The 16,584-nt window shown below is 45.0% G+C and overlaps 1 protein-coding gene across 1 annotated transcript in view; it reads left to right on the top strand.

Annotated features, from left to right (window-relative positions):
* The window catches only part of LOC127576388 (zinc finger protein 271-like), a 35,173-nt gene extending 22,066 nt beyond the window's left edge, over positions 1-13,107 (top strand). Inside the window, exon 4 of the mRNA XM_052026905.1 lies at positions 11,410-13,107. Within this exon, the coding sequence (XP_051882865.1) occupies positions 11,410-11,943 (534 nt within the window). The 3' untranslated portion in view covers positions 11,944-13,107. The remainder of the gene's footprint in view (positions 1-11,409) is intronic.
* The last annotated feature ends 3,477 nt before the right edge of the window (positions 13,108-16,584 follow it).

Below are 16,584 nucleotides of genomic sequence, written 5' to 3'. Positions count from 1 at the left end.
AGATGGGAATCCAGATTTGCTGATGACACAAAGATTGGTGGCCTCGGAAGAAGAGTGGATGACGGCGTTAAATTACAAAGCGAGGTTGAGTGAAATGACGGACAAAGCTGCCTCAAATGGAATTCAGAATAGAGGCCAATCACTTTGGACAGAAGTGCTGGAACAGTGACTGGTGAGAAGATTAGAAGCAGAGGAGATGCAAGGAGACTTGGGATCCATGTGTATGGAAATATTGTTGTGCTGGAGATGGGGACTGATTTCAAAAGACTGAAAAAAATGTTGACCTTTACATTGACTTGAGTCAATGTTACGCTACAGCTATAAAATAATGCTGGTTTTGCCATTTCTGGAGTGCTGTGAACTACTGGGGACATCTCACCTGAAGAAGGACACTTTGGCCTTGGAAGGCACACGACATAGAAAGTTACCCGGATTTGAAGGGTTAATATTGCATGGAATAGATTACTGAAACTGATGTCGTTTTCCCTGGAAGTTGGGTTAATGGGTACTTAAGAATAAAGTTTACAAGGGATTAAGGGGGACATGTCGACAGGGATACAAAGACTTTTTGTTGGTAGGGCAAGACTGTTTTGATTCTGGGCAGTGTGGAGGAGCAGAGAGATCTGGGGGTTCATAGCCACAGATCACTGAAAGTTGCCTCGCAGGTGGATAGGATAGTTAAGAAAGCTTATGGGATGTTAGCTTTCATAAGTCGGGGGATTGAGTTTAAGAGCCACGGAGTGATGATGCAGCTTTACAAAACTCTGGTTAGGCCACACTTACTGTGTCCAGTTCTCGTTGCCTCATTATAGGAAGGATGTGGAGGCGTTGGAAAGGGTGCAGAGGAGATTTACCAGGATGCTGCCTGGATTAGAGAGTATGGATTATGAGGAGAGACTAAAGGAGCTAGGGCTGTTCTCATTGGAGAGAAGGAGGATGAGGGGAGACATGATAGAGGTATACAAGATATTGAGAGGAATAAATAGAGTGGACAGCCAGCACCTCTTTCCCAGGGCGCCAATGCTCAAAACAAGAGGACATGGCTTTAAGATATTGGGTGAGAAGTTCAAGGGAGATGTCAGAGGGAGGTTTTTCACCCAGAGAGTGGTTGGTGCATGGAATGCGCTGCCTGGGGTGGTGGTGGAGGCTGATACATTGGACAAGTTCAAGAGATTGTTAGGTAAGCATATGGAGAAATTTAAGATAGAGGGATATGTGGGAGGAAGGGGTTAGATAGTCTTAGGTGTGGTTTGAAGGGCGGCACAACATGGTGGGCCGAAGGGCCTGTATTGTGCTGTATTGTTCTATGGTTCTATGAAAGGTTGTAGGAAAAGTGTTGTATGGCCTGCTATTTTTCATACCTCTTTAGGACAAAGAAGGTGGCCTTTTGACCAGATGAGTTGATGCTGATCTGTAATGTAATCCCACCTATGCTGTTCCCCTCTCATTTCCCCAGAATCTATTGTCTCTCACATGTCCCACCACCCACCTACACTAGGAGTAATAGGTGGTATAGTGGACAATAAAGGTTATCAAAAATTACAGGGGGATCTTGATCAGCTTAGTAGGTGGGCCAAGGAATGGCAAATGGAGTTAAACTCGGATAAGTGTGAGGTGTTGCATTTTGGAAAGTCAAATCTAGGTAGGACTTTCACAGTGAACAGCAGGGCCATGGGGAGGGTTGTAGAACAGAGGGACCTTGGAGTACAAGTACACGGTTCACTGAAAGTGGAGTCACAGGTAGACAGGGTGGTGAAGAAGGCTTTTGGCACGCTGGCCTTCATCAGTCAGGGCACTGAGTATAAAAATTGGGAGGTCACGGTGCAGTTATACAAGATGCTTGGAGTATTGTGTTGCGTTTTGGTCACCCTGCTGTAGGAAAGATGTTATTAAACTGGAAGGAGTGCCGAAAAGATTTACAAGGATGTTGCCAGGACTTGAGGGACTGAGTTATAGGGAGAGGTTGGACAGGCGAGGACTTTATTCCCGTTGAAGACTGAGAGGTGATCTTATAGAGGTGTATAAAACCATGAGGGGCATAGAGAGGGTGAGTGCACTCAGTCTTTTCCTGGGGTGGGGAATTGAGGGCATAGGTTTAAGGGGAGAGGGGAGAGATTTAACTAGGAACTTGAGGGGCTACTTTTTTTTACACAAAGGGTGGGATCTATGTGGAATGAGCTGCCAGGGGAAGTGGTTGAGGCAGGTACAATAACAACTTCTAAAAGACAGTTGGACAGGTACATGGATTGGAAACGTTTAGGTGGTTATGGGCCAAACACAGGCAAATGGGACTAGCTTGGATGGGGCATCTTGGTAGGCACTGACCAGGTGGGCCAAAGAGCCTGTTTCTGTGAGTGATTTACAGTGGCGAATTATTCACTGACCAGCAGATCTTTGGGATGTGGTGGGGGAAACCAGAACATTGGAGGGGGTGGGAGGGAACCACATGGTCACAGGGAAATCATATAAACTCCACACAGACAGCACCAGAGGTCAGAGTCAATATCGGGTCACTGGAGCTGTCTGGCAGCAGCAGCACCTACTGTGCCACTGCGCTGCCCAGTATGAGACAGAGAAACTTTTGCCCTTAGGGAGTCTTGGGCTGGGGGAAAGAAGTCTAAATCGTAACTGCCTTTCTGCAGCTAAGGCGGAAGGCAGTTTGGAACTCACTCCCATAAACTGCAGTCAATGCTGAGCCAGTTGTTAATTTTAAAACTAAGATTAACAGATGTTTGTTAAGCTGAATTATGGATCTGGAGCAAAGATGATGTTGGGCCACAGGTTAGTCACAGCCGACTTAAATGGAATAAGCTCTATGTTTGGGCAATTCCTCTTCTCAGGACCCCACTGCATCACCCAGCCTCTGAGGTCCCTGATCTGTGTCCAAGTTGTTTGCATGTTTATCCACAACTTGAATTCGTACAGCATCATTAATGTGGCGAAAACATTCAAACTGTTTCACCAACTAAATTTGATACTCAACTGTATGTTGGCGCAAATGATCAAAAGCTGGCTCATGGCATCAGTTTTTATGGATCATCCTAAAGGAACGTAGACTACTCCAGCACAGTACAGGCCCTTTGGCCCACAGTATTGTGCTGACATTATATCCTGTTCTAAGATCTAGCTAACCCTTCCCTCCCACATAGCCCCCTATTTTTCTATCATTCATGTGTCTTAAATTTCCCTAATGTATCTGCCCCACAAACTCTGCAGGCAGTGCATTCCACACACCCACCACTCTCTGTGTAAAAAAAAAACTTACCCCTGACATCCCCCTCATACCTTCCTCCAATCAGTGTGCAGGCAGAGAAGTTTTGGGAGAATTCCAGGGATTAGGGTCTTGGTAGCAGATGGCTTGCCAGCCAAAGTGGAACGATTGGGGTTTGGGAACTGGAGAAACTCCAAAATCTTGGAGATTTTTGGGACTTAACAGTGCAGGAACAGGCCGTTCTGTGATGGCAATTTAAACTGCACATCTGCCTGGATGTGGTCTATATTCCTCCATTCCCTGCCTGTTCCCGCCCCTGTCTGAATGCCTCTCAAATGCTGCTAAATGACAGTGATCAGGGAGGGACTTGAAAATGAGAGACCTTTAAAACTGAGGGATTGCTTAGCCAAGAGGTGATTCTGAGTGAATTGGGCCATAGGATTCTGTGTAGATTAGCATATTGCTTCTTACCAAACTTACATCAGGAGGCTTGGAACATTTATTCAGAGATATGATTTCAAGTGCCAATAAGTAGCATGGGGAATTTTAATTCAAATGATTAATAAATTTGAATTTAAAGGGCTAGTATGGTAATAATGACAGTGAAGCTACTGCACTTGTAAAAACCCACCTGGTTTATTAATACCTGCTGTCCTCACTGAGTCATTGAGTTTATTGTCAGATACATGTGTGCACAGGTGCAATGAAAAACTTGCTTGCAGCAGCATCACAGGCACATAGCATCATATGAGCAGCATTCACAAGAAAAACAAATTAAACATAATTATACATAATTTTTACAAGAACAAAAAAAATATACAAAGTCCATTTTAGTGCAAAGTGGTCATTGTGTTGCTAAACTGTAGTGATTGGGGTTGTGCCAGTTGGTCAGGAGACACACGAGACTGCAGATGCTGGAATATGCCATCTCCACATCAGGCAGCTGCTGCCTGACCCACTGGGTTCCTCCAGCATTTTGGGTGTTGCTCAGTGGACTAGACCTGTATTGTGGGTCTGTCCTGCCTTCTCGTACACACTTGCCTCATTTTGCCATCCCTACGGCCCTGGGAAGTTGGCTCCAGTCCCATCTGGGGGAAGTGAAATGGAGTCAATGTTTCAAGCCGGAGATGAAGGGTCTACAACCTGAAATGTTGACTTTCATTCCTTTTCCCACAGATGCAGCCCTGACCTGCTGCGTACTTCCAGCACCTTCTGTTTCTGTTTTAGATTTGTAGCATCCGCAGGTTTGTTATCTTTCTGATGTTGGTTCTGGTCTCATCAGGCAGGGTTTACAAACATACGAATCAGGGGCAGGAGCAGGCCATTCAGCCTCTCGCTGCTGTTCTATATAATTATGGCTGATCTGATTCTCACCTCAACCCTGCACGTTTGTCAGTCCACAAAGTCACTGTTCACCCACTTGCTTATCAGCACCTATCTGCCTCTGCCGTAAGAGGCTCTGCTTTTGCTGGCCTTTGAAGAGGAGTTCTAAAGATTTGTGACTCTGAAGGGAAAAAAATACTTCTCATCATCTTTAATGGGTGACCCCATTATCTTTAAGCAGTGAACCCTCAGGACTGAGGGTGACTTGCTTTCATGGAAGATCTGAGACGACTGAGGGCAGTGGGGGACTCATGGATTGTGCCACCGGTGGTGGGTTTGCTCATTCTGCCAGGGGATTTTGTGGAGGTGTCACTGGTGGTGTCCATCTGGTGGTTTGAGATGCCCTCTACAGATAGTCCATGTCTCAGAAGCAGACAGGAGGGCAGGGCCCATTTCTGCCTAGTAGACAATGAGTTTTGTTCTGGGTTTGAAATCATGGGCAGAGCTTTGCTGGGGAGCAGGTGGGGGTGGAAAGTGGGGAGAGGGGAGGGGTGGCAGTCAGAGTTCAGCCAGGAACTGATCCACAGCCGTTCAATGTGAGCTATGACTCACTCTCACCCCTGAATCAGATGATTTCACATTCAAATCCAATTCCAGATACTTCAACACGAACACTTAAGACTGTAACTCCATTGCAGTGATGAGGGAATCCCAATTAAATCTACCATTAGCCCATATTGTTCCACGGGGGACAATCCCAGGTCAGATTTCTTCATAACCATAATTCTCCAGTCCAGTCAGCATCCTTGTAACTGTATGTTTTCCTCATTTTAACATTCTCTTTCTGGTTTTCATATATCGACATGGTCTCATGCTCTCGTTATCTCTGTGTTGTTTTCCAGCCTTTATACGGCGGATTTGGAATAGCGATGCCTTGGAGCAAATACAATGTGGATACATCAGGATAATACCAAGGATGCAGGAGTTAGTCACGCTGGGAGACTGAAGAGGCTGGGACTACTCACCTCAGAGTAGAGGAGATTAAAGTAGACTGAAAGGGGATATTCAGAATATTGAGGGATTTTCATTGAACGAGCTGTAGAAACTATTTCCTCTTCATCAGTAACCAGACAACACAGACTTCCATAATATTGGTGAAGTGGGAGAAAAAGATTACTTTATCTACACTGATTGGAAACCCTACCTGAAAGGTTAGTGGAAGAAGATTACATTGTAACTTTCAATGGACAATTGGGAATGAAAGTGAATAAATAATTTCCAGGAATTATGTGAACGATGCTAGGATTTGAAACTAAACTGGGCAGCTCCTTTACCGAGCCAACACAGACATAATGATTCCTTTATTTTTATTATCTCTGGGTGTGACTGTTTCAATTCTCTCCCACCTTTCACCCTCCTTAAATTGAGTTCTCCTTAAATTGAAAATCTGCTGCTGCCTTTATCCTAACTTGCACTTTTGCACTTATCCATTACCTCTGCCCCTGCTGGCCTGCTCTGATTCCCAGATTGACAAAACCACGATTTTAAAATGAAAATATAATAAAAAAAAGCTGCAGCTGCTAGAAACCGGAAACAAAAACACGAATGCTGGAAACATTCAGCAGTCAGGTTGCATTTGTGGAAAGAGAAGCAAAGGGTCTCGGACCTGAAAGGTTAACATTTCTCTTTCACACATGCTGCCTGATCTGAGTGTTTCGACATTTTCTGGTTTTATTCCCTTTGTAAAAATTTTCATTCTGATTTTCAAATATGTACACAGACTCATCCCTCCAACTCTCTGTATCCTGCACAAACTTTCAGAATTCTGACTGATTTTGTGTAAACCCATTCAGTTCTACAACTATTGAGGCTCTTTAATTATGTCCTTTAGTTTCTCATCCTTATCTTCCCTCAGGACGGTCCTTAAAACCACCAGTTAATTATGCTTTTCACAACATATTATTTAATATATATTAACTTTTTGGGATGTGGGCAACACTGACATGTATTTCCCATCATGATTGCCCTTGGCAGGGCAGTGGTGAGCTACCTATTTGGACCACTCTAACTGTTCTAGTGAAGATTGTCCCACAGTGCCGCTGGGTCCAGGATTTAGACCCAATGATGATGGCAGACTGATGATAAAGTTGCTATTGGAGGGAAACCTCAGCGTAGGAGCATAGGGGAATGAGGGGTGATCGTACAGAAGTGAATAAAATCATGAGGGGCATAGATAGGGTGAATGTGCAGTCTTTTTCCCAGAGTTGGGGAATCAAAAACTAGATTGCATAGGTTTAAGGTGAGAGGGGAAAGATTTAATAGGAACCTGAGGGGCAAATTTTTCACCCTATGGTAGGACCCTGTGGAGTGTTGTCAGAGTACAAGTACATGGTTCCCTGAAAGTGGTGTCACTGGTAGACAGGATGGTGAAGAAGGCTTTTGGCACGTTGGCTTTCATCAGTCAGGGCAATGCATATAGAAGCTGGGATGTTACGTTGTTGCACTTGTAAAAGACGTTGGTGAGGCAGCATTTGGAATATTGTGTTCAGTTTTGATCACCCTGCTATACGAAAGATGCCATTAAGCTGGAAAAGTGTGCAGAAAAGACTTGCGGGGATCTAGCAAAACACTATTGCAGCGCCAGCGACCTGGGTTCAATTCCGGCTGCTGTCTGTAAGGAGTTTGTACGTTCTCCCCGTGTCTCCGTGGGTTTCCTCTGGGTGCTCTGGTTTCCCCCCACATTCCAAAGACGTATGGGTTAGGAAGTTGTGGGCATGCTATGTTGGTGCCGGAAGCGTGGTGACACTTGCGGGCTGCTCCCAGAACAATCTACGCAAGAAAGATGCATTTCACTGTGTGTTTTGATGTACATGTGACTAATAAAGATATCTTAAATCTTGCCAGGACTGATTTATATAGAGAGACTGAGCAGGCAAGGACTTTATTCTTTGGAACATAGGAATCTGAGAGGTGATCTTATAGAGGTGTATAAAATCATGAGGGGCATAGATGGGGTGGAATGCACTCAGTCTTTTTCCCAGGGTTGGGGAATCAAGAACTAGACAACATAGGTTTAAGGTGAGAGAGGACAGGTTTAATAGGTAACTGAGGAGTAACTTTTTCACCCAGAGGGTGGTCAGTGTATGGAATGAGCTGCTGGAAGAAGTGGTTGAGGCAGGTATGTTAACAATATTTAAAAGGTACTTGGACAGGTACATGGATAGGAAAGGTTTAGAGGGATCTGGGCAAAACATGTGCAGATGGGACTAGCTTAGGTGGAAATCCTGGTTGCATAGACCAGTTAGGCTGAAGAACACATTTGCTTGCTGTATGCCAATGGCTCTATTGCTCTTATACTCGTGATGGTGGACGTTGTGGGTTTGATGGGGGCTGCTGTCAGAGGAATCAAGGCGAACACATTTTGTCGACAGGTACGCACTGAAGCTATGGTGTGTTGGGGGTGGAGGGAATATATGTTTAGAGTCATAGAGTATGGAAGCAGGTCCTTTGGCCCAACCGGTCCATGTCGACCAAGATGCTCATCTCAGCTAGTCCCATTTGCCTGTATTTGGCCTATATTCCCTCTAAACCTTTCCTATCCATGTACCTATAAGCACCTTTTAAATGCTGTTAACGTACCTGCCTCAACCACTTCCTCTGCCAGCTCATTCCATATACTGACCACCCTCTGGTCAGTATATGGAATGAGCTGAAAAGGTTGCTCCTCATTTTCCTATTAAATCTCTCAGCTTAAACCTATGTTGTCTAGTTCTTGATTCCCCAATCCTGGGAAAAGACTGAGTGCATTCACCCTACCTATGGCCCTCATGATTTTATACACCTCTATAAGATCACCTCTCAGACCCCTATGTTCCAAGGAATAAAGTCCTTACCTGCTCAACCTGTCTCTATAACTCAGTCCGAGTCCTGGCAAGATCCCCATATATCTTTACTGCACCCTTTTCCAGCTTAATGGCATCTTTCCTAGAGCAGGGTGACCAAAAGAATACAACGCAATATTCCAAATGCAGCCTAAGTAACGTCTTGAACAACTGCAACATAACATCCTAGCTTCCATATGCAGTGCCCTGACTGATGAAGGCCAACATGCCAAGAGCCTTCTTCACCACCCCGTCTACCAGTGACACCACTTTCAGGGAACCATGTGCTTGTACTCCTACCACACTCCACAGGGTCCTACCATTCACTGAGAAAGGCCTACCCTGATTCTTATCTGAATTAACCTCCATTTGGTGTAATGGATGGAGTGCCTGTCAAGAATGGCTGCTTTGTTTTGGATGGTGTTGAGCTTCATAAATACTGATGGAGTTGCACACATCCAGGCAAGTGAAAGTTATTCCATCATCTTCCTGACATGCCTTGGAGCTAGTGTAGAGACACTGGGGTATTAGAAATTAAGCTCTGAAGAAAACTCTTGCAGCTGTGTTATTTATGTGGCATTCCAGTTGAGCTCAAGTCAATGGTAACCCTCAGAGTATTGATGCTGGGGCAACTGCTGATTGTATCAAGGATAGTGTCTTTCCAGGTGGACTTCATTACTGTCTAGCACATTTGTAGCAAAGCATGTTACTTGTCACTTATCAGACCATGCTTGGATGTCATTCAAGGTCTGGTTGCATGCAGCATGGAGTGCTTCATTTGTGGAGGAGTTGCAAATGGTGGTGGTGCAGAGGTTAAGGTACCAGATTAGTAATTCAAGTACCTCAACTAACAATCCAATGATCTGAGTTCAAACCACACTAAGCAGCCGTGAAAGTTTAAAAATCTCTCAATAATCTGCATTTGGAAAACCACTAACTAGCCAGGAAAATGATGGCCACAAAAACTGTTGGGTTGTTGTAAAAGCCCGTCAGTGTTCTTTAGGGCAGGAAGTTTGCTATTTTTACTTCATCTGTCTTATGTATGGCTCCAGATCCACCCTCTGTGGTTGACTCTTAAATGCCTTCTAAAATGATTGGCACCACTGATTTCTCAAAGGGCAATTAGGAATGGACAATAAACACTGATCTTGCCAGGGGTGCCCAGATACCAAAAGATGGTATTAGACTGTAATGATTGGCCAACTGCCCACTTCCAACCTTTGATGCAGCTCATGGTGAAGTGTTTGAAAACATTTGGACCCAAGAAGCTGTTCTGAGGATCTCCTGGGGTTGGCATGGTTGACCTCCAAAAACCATAAGCGTCTTTCTTTGTGTGAGGTCTGACTCCAGCCATTGAAGTAGTTTCCATTTGATGGCTATTGACTTCAGTTTTACTAGGGCTTCTTGATGATGCACGTGGTTAACTGTGGGGTGAATAGGTTACAGGGAAAATTAGTGGCAAAATGGGAGTGTTCTGTAAACTGGCATAGACTCTGAAATATCCTTTTTCTATGCCATAATATAAACAATATATAAAAAAAACTGCTGTAGTGTCAGAGGCAGGCACTCTCACTTCACCTCTGGAATTCCACTCTTTAGTCCATGTTTAAGCCAAAGCTGTAATGAACTCTGGAATGGTGTGTTCCTGATGCTACTCTGACTTGGCATCAATGAATAGGTTACTGGTGAGTGCTGCTTTGGCAGCGCTATTGAGAACGGCTTCCCCCTCTTTGCTGACCAAATGTGGCTTGGTGTGGACATTAGGTGTGAAAAAGGAGTTAAGAGGCTATATAAATACAAACTACTATTGTGATAGGATGGCCAGGAAGATGAAGAAGTTCGTGGCTGGGGAATAGAGTGAACGGTTAGGGTCCCGTAGGTTGGAGCAGTAATCCACCCTTGCTTCATTAGAATACAGCACAGATTCAGTCAACTCGGCTGTGACGAAATATAATTTTGTATTTACCTTTTCCTGCTTCCAATGGCCGTCAATGAGCCCAGAAATCCCTGCGCGCAGAAACTGCCCCATGCAGCACTGCAGGAGCCGAACGCGCAGGCGCAGAACTGGACAGTGTTCTGATCATGCGCAGTGCGTGTGGTGGCGGTTAACGGTGGTGAGGTGGGAGGGTCGGGATCCGGCAGGAAACCGTGAGCGTGGGGTAGGAACTAGGCAGCGGGTGAGCTGAGTATCTTCATGATTAATTGATGTAGGCCTCAGGACCCGAATAAAAACCCACGGGACCCAAGAAAGGCCACAGATTCCGTTTTCTCTGCCCAGTGGCAGGTCGGCATCTGGAGCGTCCGAAGTAGCCACCGCCATCTTGGAAAAGGAGAGCTCAGCGCGCATGCGTGTTCTGGAACAATGGGTGGGTGGTACCTTGTGCTGCCGGTGAGCAGCGGAGAAAGCGATTGGCTTATTGAATTGATTGACACTCTGCTGAGGGCGTATGCGGGGGCGGGCGAGTAGCAGAAGGTGAGAATGTGCAAATAGTGTGGTGGGTCTGGGTTTCGAAACAGAGAGGCGGGTGTCCAGCTTTGGGGGCGGGGGGTAAATATTCCCTAGAAACTGGAATCGTTTTTAATACACTCACTGCACTTACGATGGTGCCTCTGGTAAATTGCAATTTACAGGTATGACAAAGATAGGTGCTGGAGGCATTTTGCAGAAAAAAACCAATCCAAGCCATGTCAAGTGCTGACTTAGACCATGTGGACCTGATCATTATTGCCTTTGAATATTGGAAGGTGTATTGAGTGGTTTCAAGATTCAGCGTGCCTGGAAAAGTATTGAGACATACAAAAGCAAGTCAGTGACCCACTGCACTGACTGTGAAGAGAACTGTGCCAATTACACAGTGGGGAGAGACTGTGCACCCATTCCGTGTCTGGACTGGGTTCCAACTGATTGTTGAACTTGGAGACAAGGACACTTGGGCCATGGAAAAGCCATGGAAATGTGGGGACTGTGGGAAGGGATTCAATTACCCATCCAAGCTGGAAACTCATCGGCGCATTCATACAGGGGAGAGACCATTCACCTGTGCTGTGTGCGGGAAGGGATTTACTCAGTCATCTATCCTTCTGACACATCAACGTATTCACACTGGGGAGAAGCCCTTCATCTGCTCTGAGTGTGGGAAGGCATTCAGTTGTTCCTCCCATCTTGTGACACACCAACGTATTCACACAGGGGAAAGGCCCTTCACCTGCTCTGAATGTGGGAATGGATTCACTTCTTCCTCCCGTCTTCTGACTCACCAACGAGTGCACACCGGAGAGAAGCCCTTCACTTGCCCTGTGTGTGGAAAGGGATTCATTAACTCTTCCCATCTTCTGACACACCAGAGGGTTCACACTGAGGAAAGGCCATTCACCTGTAATGTGTGCGGGAAGGGTTTCACTGTTTCATCTAGGCTGCTGACTCACCAAGGTATTCACACTGGAGATACACCTTTTGCCTGTTCCATCTGTGGAAAAGGATTCACTCATTCGTCACATCTGCAGAGACACCGGCGTGTACACATTTAGAAGTGTTTAATAATGCTGCTATTAATATGTCCTGTTATGTGTTTACTTATCTCACTGTATACCAACTTGTTCACAAGTGTTTGCAAATACTTTACTTGCAAGAAAAGTTTTAAAACCACAAAAAAAGTGCTGAAACCTCAAGAGGACAAGACAGGTTGATGGAATGGGAAGATTACATGACATAGGAATATGTGAGGTCAGAGTCATGGGGACTAGAATTCACTGCTTGAAAAGGATGGTGTAGGTAGAAACCCTCAATATTTTAAGTACCTGGCTACCCACTTGAAATGTCATAACTTAACAGGCTAAGGACCAAGAACTAGAAATTGAGAATAGTAGAAATATTTTTGTTTTGTCCTGGCTTGAACATGATGCGTTGAGTGGTCTGCACTGTTGTAGATTTCTATGACATGTTTTGGTGGGAAGAATGATAAGAGGCCTGTCACGAACCAGCAACAAAAGGAACACACTGAGTCATGATTCAGCGTTAAAAACTATTTTATTAATCACTACTTATGATAATAACAAAAATGAAAGTAAAAATGTTAGTATGTTAGAAGTAAAAATGTTAAACCTTGAACATTAACCCAAAAAACTAAACTCTTCGTGTGTGTGTGTGTGTGTGTGTGTGTGTGTGGCAAAGTCCCAAACTCCAAGTCCAGGAATGGTTCTTAAAGTTCAGTTTGGCAAGCCATAAGGTGAAACATGAGCAAAGGCTTCTTCAACAACCACCGTTGTCTGAAGATAAGATGTAGATGTAGAGAACATAGAGTAATTATGAAGTCCAAATGTTCCACGATGGAACCCAAACGACACCTCAGTGTTTACTTGGTAGTGACTTACTCACGCCGAAAAGCATCCGACTCGTGGTTGTCCACACAAATACCTGTTTCCTTCTACAGGTCAGCAACAAAGTGAACTCCACCAGATTACTTCAGATTTCCATATGTGGATTGCAGTGACAGACACAGTTATTGTTTCTCATCCATCGATAGAGAAAACTAGCAGACTGGTGCCTCTCTCCCTTCTCTCTCTCTCTGTCTGACTTTGACTGCCCTCTTCGACAACGTCATTGCGTCCTTTATCTTCTGTTGACGTAAGCACGTCACACACACACACACACACACACACACACACACACACACACACACACACACACACACACACACACAATCTTAAAGGGACGTTCACCAAGTCCGTAACAAGACCATAGATGCCAATGGGGTCAATTTTAAAGTGCAAGAATGGAAAGATTTTATTGTACGCTGCTTTCTTCAAACATTGCAGGACAGATTAACTCAAAAGTAAATAAAACATGGGATACAGTGTGGCTGAGCGGTCTCAGGTGCTGGATTAAGGCTCCACAGAGGCGTGCGTGCGAGGCAGGCACGGTAGTGTAGCAGTTAGTATAGTGCTATTACAGCACCAGCGACCCGGGTTCAACTCCAGCCGTTGTCTGTAAGAAGTTTGTATGTTCTTGGGTTTCCCCTTACGAAACTGCGTGGGTTTCCTCCGGGTGCTCCAGTTTCCTCCCACATTCCAAAGACGTATGGGTTAGGAAGTTGTGGGCATGCTATGTTGCCGGCGGAAGCGTGGTGACACTTTTGGGCTGCCCCCAGAATATTCTACGCAAAGATGAATTTCACTGTGTGTTTCGATGTACATGTGACTAGTAAATCTTAAAACAGTACAAAGGGCAGCAAGTTAGGCCAGTTCAGTTCGATCCAATCCAGTGAGGGTATTATGCTCAATTCTTGGCACAGTAATTTAGGATGTGCAGGGTTTTTGTGGGGTGGGGGGGGGGGCGGGGTTGAGAAGAACTTTACTAGAATGATTCCGGGGGTTGGGTGTTATAAATGTGGACCGTTGGAATTTTTCTCCATCGAGCAGAGATAATCGCAGAAGGTTTATATAAAGACAAAATGCTTCCAATGGTCGAAGTGCTGATAATGAGAAAGCACAGTTTGTGATTGGCAGACACAACAGGAGGAAAATCATTTTTGTACTGGGATTGGTTAGGATTCACAATGTCCTCCTTGCTCAGGTGGTGGATTAAGTTTCCCTTGTGGCCATTAGAACGGAAGTGGATAAACACTCAAGGGAGGAAAACATTTTGCAAAGTGCGGAGGTGTGGACTAACTGGACTGCTCCTGGAAAGAGTCAGTGTTGACCTGATGGACTGAGATTCAGCCTCCTTTAGTGAACTCCTGGAAATGCCAGCAAATTCATGTGGAGTAAAGCTGCTCACTTGCTCTGTGTACGGGAGAATAGATCGATCTATTTGACCCCCACGAGTCAAGTTCACAAGTGACTGCAGGCATTGCCTTCTGCTGTTGGTCACGTCCTGATCTGAGGTACATTGATTTTGTCAGGTGGGGTTTGTTTCAGCTGTTACTACAAAATGGAGTGTAAACGCTGGACCTGTTGTGCCCAGTAGCCTGCTTCTTTGCTGTAAATACTTAATGGCTGGAGTTTTAACATTCTGGATAATTGTCCAATAAATCCGCTATATTTTGAACACACCGTGGATCTGTGCCTTGAGAAGTGGAGATTTATTACACTTTTGCCCACCATTGCATTTTTGGGTTTTACATTGGAGATTACATCTGTCTAGCGTGGAGCACAAAGCAGAAAGCAGCCTGTAAGGATCAGGAGAGTCCACTGTCCCTGAGCATTTGGACAGGAGGGGGTAAGTTTGTGGGAGGGAGCAGGTTAATAAACCCCAAAAATGTCAAGAAAATTGTTTGAAAGATTTTTTTCTTGGTCTTTCTTGGGTCCTTGCACTGCTTGTCCTGGGTGCTTCTGCAGTCAGAAGATGCTTCTCCTCCACTCTCACGGGAAGCTTGCACTTTTGCGATTGGGGCCGAGGATTCAACCCTGCACAGACACTTCACTGTCTGCAGTGGGCCCTCCGCTCCTCTGCACAGACTTCCCTTGAAATGTCTGCCAGGGGTCAGCAGCCGAGAGTGCACAATGTCACCTCACAACAAAGGGACCAAATGAAAAGGTTGGTAAAGGAGGTGCTAGGTTAAGATTAAAGGCTGCTGAGAGAAAGACTGGGATTACGGAGGAGGGACCACTGAGTTTCCTTGTTGAGAGACCAAAGCCAGGTTCTATTAACACAGATACAAAAGCCAGGATTTGCCAACACTGAGGCACCAGTTCCAGGGACCACTGGTACTGAGCCACCAATTCCAGGGTCTACTGCCACTGAGGGTCCATTGATGATGAGAAACGAAATTCAGTTAAAACGTTAAAAAAAATCCAAGATTCACTTATTCTGAGACACTAAGTGTCTGTAATAACAGCTGGAGACTGGTCTGGCTTAGTGACAGACTATTGTAGAAGCCCATTTTGGGTAGGCCAATGATTAAGTTATAACCAGCGTACCACATAAACTCCAGTCTTGTCCCAGAATTACAAAGTCTTTTGAGGAGAATATATAAATATGAAAATGAGGAGCAATAGTCGGCACGGAAGAATAAAAAAAAATCCCCTGAATGATCAATCCACAAGGTTGCTGCCATTAACCCAAGGACCAATACTTATCCGCAAAGTAACTCTAACCTTACCCTACCCCCACGTCCTCTGCAACAAAAAACTGACCTGTTTTCTCTCTTTCCCAGTTCTGAAGAAGGTTCTTCGACCTGAAACTGTTTCTCTTTGGCAGGAGCTGCCTGACTTGCTGAGTGTTTCTAGCATTTTCTGTTTTTAATTCATGAGGTGGTTTTGGAATCATCTGTGTGAGATTAAAATACATGAAAATGATAAAAGGATGACTCCAGGAACATTGGCTTTATCAGAAGTGGCTACTGATCTTGCTCACTAGCTCCAAAGTTTGTTTTCCCATTGATGTATCATGGTCCCTCACGCCAATCCCAACCATTAACCAATAGCCTCTGTCACTTAACCCAATCATAATTAATAATCTGTTGCCCCAAAGACCAAAACTTGAAACGTATTTCCTGCCTTGAGCCAAGATTTATTGTCAGGATTCAACAGAGGAACTATTCTTGGAGTTTCACTAAAAGTACTGGAGGAACTCAGCACGTCAGGCAGCATCTATGGAGGCAAATGGGCAGTCAACATTTCAGCTAAAGACCCTGCATCTGGACTGATGACCCAAAATGTTGGCTGTCCATGTTCCTCCATAGATGCTGCCTGACCTGCTGAGTTCCTCCAGCACTTTTTGCGTTGCTCTAGATTCCAGCATCTACAGTCTCTTGCGTCTCTACTCTTAGAGTCTGGGAGTCCCTAGACTATCTTTCCAGATATACGAGAGTCCTCTTCTTAGCCATTCCCTTGGGATCAAGGATGATTTACTTTCATTACAAATCTGTGCATTGTGAGTTCATCGCTGACACCCATGCAGGATCTGTAGACTCTGCCACTGGTGCCTGAGGTGCTTGCATTGTCCATGTCTCTGAAACGTACAGGAGAGCAGGCATCATTGCTGCTGTGGACCATGAGCTTGGTGCCAGGTCTGAGGTCTCGGTCTTGACTTTTCCTCAGGAGACTGAAGGCTGTGCTGATGCACTGGAGACGGTGGTGAATCTTTTAGTGAACGTCTGCTCTCACCGAGAGCTGACACTTGAGATGTATAAGTTGATCCACATTGTCTAGGACCTTGACATGGATGTT

This window comes from Pristis pectinata, chromosome 12 (assembly GCF_009764475.1).
Source record: "Pristis pectinata isolate sPriPec2 chromosome 12, sPriPec2.1.pri, whole genome shotgun sequence".
Lineage (NCBI taxonomy): Eukaryota > Metazoa > Chordata > Chondrichthyes > Rhinopristiformes > Pristidae > Pristis > Pristis pectinata.
The sequence above is the reverse complement of the archived record's forward strand: the minus strand, read 5'-3'. Positions and strand labels throughout refer to the sequence as shown.